At 39.7% G+C, this 9,715-nt stretch overlaps 1 protein-coding gene across 3 annotated transcripts; it reads right to left on the reverse strand.

Moving 5' to 3' along the window:
- Window positions 1–5,037: 5,037 nt before the first annotated feature.
- Window positions 5,038–9,103, reverse strand: LOC113299122. 3 transcript variants are annotated; one of them, XM_026548069.1, is made up of 4 exons: window positions 8,921–9,103; window positions 7,868–8,168; window positions 5,912–7,699; window positions 5,038–5,757 (listed from the first exon to the last, which is right to left on the reverse strand). In XM_026548069.1, the coding sequence occupies exons 2-4, from the start codon at window positions 8,121–8,123 to the stop codon at window positions 5,429–5,431; spliced, it is 2,373 nt and encodes a 790-aa protein (XP_026403854.1). In that variant the 5' UTR covers window positions 8,124–8,168; window positions 8,921–9,103; the 3' UTR covers window positions 5,038–5,428. The 3 variants fall into 3 exon arrangements, with proteins under 3 accessions (XP_026403854.1, XP_026403852.1, XP_026403853.1); XM_026548067.1 differs by having other exon boundaries at window positions 5,912–8,168; XM_026548068.1 differs by lacking the exon at window positions 8,921–9,103 and adding an exon at window positions 8,666–8,744 and having other exon boundaries at window positions 5,912–8,168.
- Window positions 9,104–9,715: the final 612 nt, after the last annotated feature.

Genomic DNA, 9,715 nt, shown 5'->3' on the forward strand with positions numbered 1-9,715 from the left:
AGGAATCAAAGAGAAAATAAAGGGAATTTAGCTCAAAAGGGAAGTTTGAGTTCATAATTTTCAATACCAAGACCAGACATGCGCCTCTCTCCCTCTCTCAAGCCGTGACCATGCCTAACGTATCTCACGAAGTCTTTTATGTCATAAAAAAACAGGCTAATATTGTTTTTTGACGAAAATACCCTTGGTTTCAAAGATAGACATTTTCTCTCGGAAAAGGAGTGTCTGATTAGTATAAGGGATTGAACGAGTTCTCATCATACAAGTTGCTAACCCTCAATATATATGCATGCATTACAAGCCTCGTCAATCCTCTCCAGAGTGTCTGAAGGAGTCAGATGCGAACAAAAGACAAATTAGGGTTTAGGTACAGTACAAGCTGAATTCAGTATTTACATGGGATAGGGACTCCGTAACTTCAAAAGTAAGTGCCTATATTTCTCACGGCTCTTCAACAACATCAAGGCCATCAATGAAGCCGTTTAAAAACTCTATCTTCCCTATATACTCGCTTGTACAAACTCGAAAGCTCAAGGATGCACAAAGAGAGAAAATTAGGGTTTTGGCCAAGTAAACCCTAATTAACTAATTCCGTTCGTTCAAGACGGAAATTTTGTCTCATCAAGACTTCATTATCATGTCATTAACGTTCAACACAAAGTCCCAGGGAATTCCAAGGTCCAAAATCGATTCCAAGATCAGGGTCATAACAATTGAAGGCTAAAAAACATCAATTCGAGGAGTCTGAAAGTCTAAAAGAACGAATGAATTTTAATTACGTACGAATGATTTGTTACCATCTATATACTCATCATAGAACAATCAAGGTTCTACTCTGATTAGGGGACTTAATGTAGATGGTGAAATTTGGATAAGGGGCAAAAGTGTCATTTCAACCCTATAGGCAGAATTCACTCTCACGAAAGAGATTAAGCCCTTGGCCCTTAAGGAATCCTTATCCACGATTCCTAGTATACGTCCCCGCGAGACACTGCTGGTCGTGATGTCGTGATTCCTAGCGCACATCCTCGACGAGATACTGCTGGTCACGTAGGTTTTGTAGAGCGTAAAACGTCCCCTATAGACTTATGAACCAGAATAGCCACAATTCCAGCATGTCTTCGCGAGACGGATCTGATTGTGATGCCATGATTCATAGTATACATCCTCGACGAGATGCTGCTGGTCATGTAGGCTCTGTAGATGCGTAAATACGTCCCCGGCGGACTTATGACCCAGCGGAGATTTTCATATCTCTTGTAAGCACGACTCACCCTATTTGACATCAAGGATTGATTCCTAGTACATCGTCGCGAGATATACTGGTCATTTTTGCTCTATGCTCTGACTCGACTTACTGAGGTTTCCGAATAACTCCTAGGACATCCCCGCGAGATACGCTGGTTATTCTGCCTCCAGGCCCTTTCGACAGACTCCTAGAACATCCTTTCAGGATACACTGGTCTTGTTGGCACATCATATGGACACACAGTTGATTCCTAGCAAATCTCTGCAAGATACGTTGGTCAAAGACAAGTGAACCAAAGTCTCACAGAGGCATTAATTAGGCGTACAAAGCCTTTTTCTCTCTCAGGACGAGTCCCACCTGAACATAGAGAGATTCAGATCCGTTAAGAAAATCTTCCGAGAGATTTTGATCCATCTGCGAAATCTCGGAGAGATTTTTGATCCGTCTGCAAAATCTCGGAAGGATTCAAATCTCTCTGCAAAATCTCGGAGAGATTCAAATCTCTTTGCAAAATCACTGAGATATTTTGATCCGTCTGCAAAATCTCGGAGTGATTCAAATCTCTCTGCAAAATCACGGAGATATTTTGATCCGTCCTCAAAATCTCGGAGAGATTCAAATCTCTCCTCAAAATCTCGGAGAGATTCACATGATAGGCACACGCCTTACCTAGTTCTCAAGCCTATTTCTTAGCCTCTCAAAACACACTCACGGCTAGTATATTGAGCCTGAACTATACATGTCTATCCAAAAACGTGGATAAGCTCTCTTGAGCTCCGCATGATCAACAAAGGGACCCAAAAACAATAATACAGTCTTTACATGACATATGTGACCGGCCATGGAGAGAGGGAGATCAGCCTCATGCGCCTCTCACACTCTGCACACGATTCCTGAGGAATTCCATGCCTTTTCACGTGACTCATCCTGGTCATTCTCACAAATCAGAGAATATCTCTCTATCTTGGCCAACTCGGCTAAAGAGAATATTTCTCTCTCAACACATCATCACAATGGCTGACTCAGCTTCACACAAATGGGGGAAAGGCTGACTCAGCTTCACATCATCACGTGTGAGGAATACCCGGCTTATTTCTCACCGCAGAAGAGAGTAAAGGCGGTGGAATAATGAGATATACTCAACCTAGTTTATCCCTATTCCTGAAGACACGGTAGAATTGCTCCGCACGGCACGGAAAGCAATCCTTATCTTCACCGACCTGAGATTAGAAAATTCATCGATAAATAGGTCCTCTATTTTTCCAAGCTACGATGATCTTTCTCATAACCTCTCAGAGCAATTCTTCTTCAAACCCTAGAATTATCTGATCTCTCTCTTCATCTGCTTCCCTCCCTAAGACCAGCTCTGAATCTCTTCCATGTGACTGAAGCATCCTTTGAACGGCCACTGTGCATGGTTTAGGCGAAGACTGTTCGTTCTCAACCTACCGAAACTCAGAAACCCTAGAATCCCACTTTAGCCTCTCACCGATTTTAGGTAACTACAGCAATATACCATGGGGCTTCTGTGTCGGTTATAGTTTTCCGAGTTTGTTTCGAATATAACCTATTTCTATTTTCTTTCCGTCGTCGTCCTTGAAGCTAGAAGAGTTTCCCACATTTCAGCTACAAGAGCCGTAGTTATTCCCAGAGGTTGTGCTAGAGCCATCATAACCTGAGAACTCGAATCCCTGCAAATAAATCCTTCTCCCGTCATTCCTGGATGTCCCCTCGCGTCCCCATCGGTGTTGATATTTAACCAGTCTGGTTCCGGTCTGTTCCATCCTGCTAGTATTGTTGTTTGTTGATCTGGTATTTATTGTAGTGGATGTAATCGGTGGATCTCCAGGTAAAATCGTGGGAATTACCTTTTTTTTCCATTCGAATTCTTGTTGCTTCCATGTCTGTGCCAGAATGTTATCTGGAGTTGTATGGTATTGGTTGAAAACCAAATCATTTCTGGATGTCCAAAGGATCCAGAAGAGAAAGCATAAAGTTGATATTGATTGGGTATGGCTAGCTTGTTGTAAAATCTGAGAAATGGTTGATTGGTTGTGTATGGATATGTGAGAGAAAATGTTGGTTTGGGTTGTTGATAAAGAAGATAAAAGGTTGTTTTAGGAAGTTGTCTCTATTGGGAAGTGAATAAGCATATGTTCTGATGTTTCTGGTTCAGTATTGCAGCTGGGGCATTGGTTGGAGTTAGTGAGATTGATAAGCTGTAAAACGGAATAGGTCGGCATACCTTCATTTATAGCTTTCCACAAGAAAAGCTGAATTTTTGGTGGACAGGGTAATTTCCACGGGAATTTGGTGGGTGGTAGGGGATTTAGGTTGTGATGGTTGTCATGTTGAATTAGACAGTTGTAGCCAGTGGCAGTTGTGTATTTTCTATATTTTGATTGTGGCCATATAGGATCCTGTCCTGGGGCATGTTTTGGGGAATGTGGATATTAATAATGTGTTGGAGTGCATCTGGTGGTAGGTGATTCAATTGATCATGATTCCAGGTGTGGGTAATAAGGTCGATGAGATCTGTCACTGACTGGATTGGGTAGCAGTGAGTGGGGTCAAAATTTTGTACTTGAGGAATCCAATTTGCTTGGATAGGAGTGTCAGAACTGTTTACGATTTGATGGAATATGAACTGTTGCATTGTAGGGATTAGGGAGGTCATTTGTTTCCATTGTGGGCTAGATGAGGAATGAATTGGAGTATTTCCTTGAAAAATCGGTTTATTTTGCAGATATATTTCTCATTATATGGTCTGGAGCAAATGGGATTGGGTTGATTGTGGATATTCCAGATTCTCTTCTTCAATAAGGCTTTATTGTGTTGGTTAATTTTCCTGATGCCGAGATCTCCCACCGTTATTGGTTTGTTAGTTTGGTCCATCCTAATGGGTGGAGTTTTCTAACTGAAGAATCATGTCCCCAAAAAGAATTCCTAGCTATCCAATCTATTTGTTTGTGAATGTGGGTGGGGAATAGTTGTGTCTGCATTAAGTGGTTGGAAGTAGGTATTAAGGAGGTTTTTATGAGTACTAACCTTCCCTTTTGAGTAAGACATTTAGTCATCCATACCTGAGCCTTTCGTGCTAACTGCTGAAGGAGTGATTCAAAAATATGATTGGATATTCTCCCGTGCTTGAATTGTACTCCCGGGTATATTGGCGGTGTTGTAAATGTTGGCATGTCAAAGAATTGTTTGATTTCGTCCAGCTGATATTGTTGCAATCTTGGGTGATGTATTATTGTGGATTTTGTTGTGTTGATTTCCTGACCTGCTGAAGAGTTATAGGTTTCAAGTAGTCTCTGGAGCCGGTTTCTGCTTTCCCGCGATGCTTTATAAGTGCTTAGCTGGTCGTCCGCATACATTAAATGCAGGATAGGTGGAGCTTTTTATGAAAAGTTTAACAGTAAGTTACTCTGACTTCGTATACGGTGGGAAAGTATGAACTGCCGCCATATATTTTAGATAGGTTAGGAAACCTAGCTGTAACTTCAATTTAAAAAAAAAATAGTCGAATTTTTTATTTTGATTTTCCAAATATTAACTATAAATCACTAATCTTGCTTAATTTAGTTAACCTAATCATTAACATTAATTAATCATTGAGATAAGGGTTTTGGAAATTACTATTTAATGACCCTATTTTTTGTCATCTTGTACGACAATGCAACATTTTGGTGACCAAGTAAGCATTACAAAGTCGAACATGATGGCATAATCTAGTACGTATAAGGTACATTTCAAATAACAAAAGAAAAAAAGATAGACATAAGGAAAATAAAAATGAGAATCTCAACCTTATAAATAACACTTGCAGTATTACATTAGCCGGTATCTTTCAAAATCTAATTTAAACTCCTCCCGAGTAAAATTAGTAATCCTGATAAAGTTAAATAACATATGTAGATATTTAAAGTTACTCATAGATAATAATCAATCATATATGTAATTTGTAATTACCACCTCAAGCCACTGACGCTGCATTTTCTTGGCTTTATGTGCAAACTCTATCTGTTCTAATACTGTTTCTGTAGTTTTCTTTCCATGGAACAACAACTCTTTGATTTAAGTGGATAACGAAAGTAAGTAGGAAATAGGAGTTCAAAATTGCAATGTATTACTCTTTGTCTCCGTTGACAGTCACTATCTACCGAACATCCAGCTATTTTAAACATTACCATTTTGTTTAGCTGCTTTCTCTACCATGCCACTTCCGCCAATCCATTCATCCATTGGATCGATAGGTTCAAGAAATATGTCAGTGTAATGTGAGTTTGAAGCAGGTAAATTTTGCAACTGAAGATTATGGTGAACGAATGTCAGCTCAGTCAACCGTTTTTGCTCTAAACAGTTCCTTCCCTTCTTCATATGTAGTTCCTCAGTTAGACTCCTTTTCAAACCATATCTTAAGGCACCAGTACAGGTCTGAGACAGAATTCTTATAGCAAATCGTTGTAATTCAGGGCATTCGCCTCCATACAGGGACCACCACTTCGCTGAATGCAGAATAGCAATCACAATGCAAATGCTATTATCAATTCAGGATCTAAGGTTTGGTCTATAGGTGATAATTAGTTTATAACTAACTAGATATCATAATAATCAAAAAATAACCCACAAGTTGGAGCCTAGAGTTAATTTTCTTCATACCTGGAGCAATCTTTGCTCTTTGATCAACAGCATCCCCATCGCCAAAAGCTCCACTAGCCTTTCTATACTCATCAAATTGTAATGCTATCAAATCCTGTTCACGTTCATCCTCCACAATCCGTACGATGCAGCACAGAAGTCCGGCCTTAACCTCATTATCAGCATAGAAATCTTTAAAGTAAAAGAGACCCGGATTTAAGTAGTAGCCTGCTGCATGGATAGGGCTATGAAGTTGATCATCCCAAATCCCATCGATGACTGTCCAGAAAGGTTGATATTCTGCTTTCCTTCCTTCATACATCTTTTTTATTGTCTCCTTGACCCTGCCCATTGTCCTGTATATGTAGCCTAACTGGGGTCTGCTATCTTCTCCATTAAGTAGATGCAGAGCACGTATAAGCGGAGTACTTGCCTTCAAAAGCATCTCAACTTCAGCCCAGAAAGAAGACTCCCCTGTGACCAAATCAGCCACCATCCTTCCATCAGCTGTTGAAGCCAATGTCAAGTTCTTCCATTCCGGCGAAATGAACATCTTCCTCAAATTATTCTTTTGAAACTCAATTGTCTCCAATATTAAAAAAGGCATCATTGATCTTATCCTGGAGGAACTAACTAGGTCGAACCCAAGAGTGTGTTCTTTCATGAGCTTCAAAACTGTCTCATGGCTGTAAATGAACTTAGTTATGGTCTTTGCCTTACCCAGTACTCCTCTCTCAGTGCCCAACATTCCTATCTTTTCCAACATGAGGCCTATGCAGTGAGATGCACAAACAGTCCAAAATATACTCTTATATTTCTCTGTCATTTGTTTACCAACTGCCTCCATTGAACCCCCAGTAGTATATGTGACAATTTGAACCACATTCTGTACTCCTATCTCTTCAATAACTCCACTTAACAGTGAGATCATGGCATCTACATCTCCAATGGAATCTGAGAAATCGGCCGACTTCATGAATATGGGACCCTGTGGGCTATCAACTATAAAATTAATCATATTTCTCCCTTTGTCATCGGTCCACCCATCCAGCAATATGCTGCACCCAGTGCTTCCCCAAGAACACACAACTTCCTGCACATGCTCTCGCATAGCTTTCAGTTCTCCCTCTAGGATCCACCCTTTGAGGTCATCACAACTAGGGACCTTATATGCCGTGGAACCACCTCCAACCAAAGCATGTATCATTTTCTCGAAGGTAGATGAGTTTGCAGCACTAAAATCAATTCCATTTGCAAAAAAGAATCTGCCGACACACCTCTGGGTTTGCCTAGGTGAGTCATCTTCAGCTACTTCTTCGTTTACTGTTTCGGGGTTATGCAAAACCTGTAATTTCTCATCCACTTGGTCTGATCCAGAGTACTCAACTACAACGCTGTGTTTCCTCTTCCGTGATAAAGCGCGTAGGCTGTATTTCCTCATTTGCACCTTAATAACCTCTGGAACTTCAACACAAGGTGATACATGTCCACGTATTCCGCCTAAGTGTTGCCTAAAACGAGTATAATTATTCATCTCCTTTGCGCAATAATTGCACCTAACCCGACCTTTTTTCGTATCAAGAACTGTAGCATGATATCGAACATCTACACTCGCTTCATCAGGGGAGGAGTCGTCAGAGCTGGAATCCCTCGTCCAAGAAGAACTTGATTCATCAGGGGAATAGTCGTCAGAGCTGGAATCCTTCATCAAAGAAGAACTCGAATCGGACCATTGAAGAACTTCCCTGTGTTCATGTTGTTTCCTTGTGTCTGGTAACAATTTGTTCCTCATATGTACCTTAACATCCTCTGGAACTTTATTACATGCTACTACATATTCATCTATTCGGACTAAGTGATACAAAAATAGAGAATAACTATTTATTTCTTCTCCACAATAATTGCACCTAACTCGCCTCTTGACGCCATCTACAAGTGTACCATGATGATGAAAATCAAGAACAGCTTCATTCTTACCTTGTCTAGAATTGTTCACATGTGCTTTCTTTGTTCTGGGCAACCTGCTCTCCATTTGTACCTTGACATCCTCCGGGACTTTAAAACAAGGTGTTACTTCTCCACGCATACCTCCTCCTAAGTGTTGCTTGAGACGAGAATAACCGCTTACCTCTTTTCCACAGTAATTGCACCTAAGTCTAACTCGGCCATTTGTCTTGTTTACAAGTGCACCATGATCAAGAAGAACGCTCACCGTCACTTCATTCGTTGCCATTCCTTTAAAAATCAATCTCCTTCTGCCAAACTTTTCTTTTCAATTCTGCAACAACATAGTTCAGTAAAAAAGAGAGATCGTCAGAGTACAGCGTGTATGCTCTATCATTAACAATATCACATTATCAGTACAAATGTAAACATACAAGCATATGAACAATCGCTTGTGTAAACGAATCTAGACCACCATAATCCATTATCCTAAACAAGAAAATGAGTGTAATGAGGGTACTCAACAGCCATCCAGAATTGATTTACGGGAAAAAAATTATACTAGTCCAAAGAAGACCAAAATTGTACAGTTCAGAAAGAAGAACTCAAAACCCACATTTAAGAAATGCTGAAATGAAACAAGGGTTTCACCAAAGCACATAGGCTTCATTAATTAAGAACTAAAAAGGAAACAAGGGTTTCAATTAGAACAACTAAAACATCCACGATTAAAGAAAAATCCCAGGTGCAGAAACATCCAGGCAATACACATGAGGTAGCTAACTAACTTAGGCTTAGAAGAAACTTTGATCATGATTTATGAACACGAACCTCAAACAGTAAACATTCTCATTTTTACATCCAAGAAATTTTATTTGTCGACAACCATTAAAATTACTGCATGTTGAGTAGACCCCATGACTAGGGCCAGTGTTGTGAGACAAAAAAAATTGTAAAAGGAAAAAGAAAAGAAAACCAAAACCCATTACTGTAGATCAAACACTAATTAAACTTTGTTAATGAGAAGAAGCAATGAGATAGTATTTCACTGCACCATGAGGAAACAACAAAAGTCAGGTTACTTACCTGAAACAGCAATTTTGTTTGGAGGAGAAGGACGAATTAACCTTGGGGAGAGTGTTGATGACGCTGTTAATAAATGAGGTGACGAATGATGAAAGACCTGAAAATGATTTCAATTGATTATCGGTAGGTCAAAAAAAAAACAAAAAAATGATAAAGGAGAGGAGGACTAGGGGTGTCTGAGACTCTGCGTCTCACTTCCTCAGACTGTACGGTGAGGGTTCCTTCATCAATACCCCTTTATTAGAGAGAGTTTTGGTCTTGTTGTCGTATTGTAGCCTGGTTGGTCCTATTGTCGCATGGTGTGCCGTATCCAATTGGGCAAAAAGAAAATTAATTGTTATCGCTGGAAATGCGAATGAATTGGAAATAATAAGAACATGGTGCTGGACAACAAGATTTACATGTTTTACACGCCAATAGGTGTTAGCTTTATCAAGGTTAGCCAAAATGATACACAGTCTTCATATACGTGCAATGAATCAAGATTTAATAGTTCAAACCAACGAATGCATCCATTGTCTTCCTGTAATCAACCATTTTTCAGAATGGGGATTCCACGTAATTTCGGTTAACAATCCATTATCAATGCATGAGTGTCGCGATAGACAAGAACCTTTGAAGACTTATCTTGTTCCACACTTATCGGCTAGAAGAGGAAAGTTAGTCATCTACTAGTTATCAAATTTTGAAGAAGTTAACTTGAACTTTAATATCCTTTACATTATTTTTATGTTATGAAATATGCTATCAGCCATATCTAGTGTAATTACTTATTTGAATTACAATACATTCTCG

The sequence above is a fragment of the Papaver somniferum genome, chromosome 7 (assembly GCF_003573695.1).
Source record: "Papaver somniferum cultivar HN1 chromosome 7, ASM357369v1, whole genome shotgun sequence".
NCBI lineage: Eukaryota > Viridiplantae > Streptophyta > Magnoliopsida > Ranunculales > Papaveraceae > Papaver > Papaver somniferum.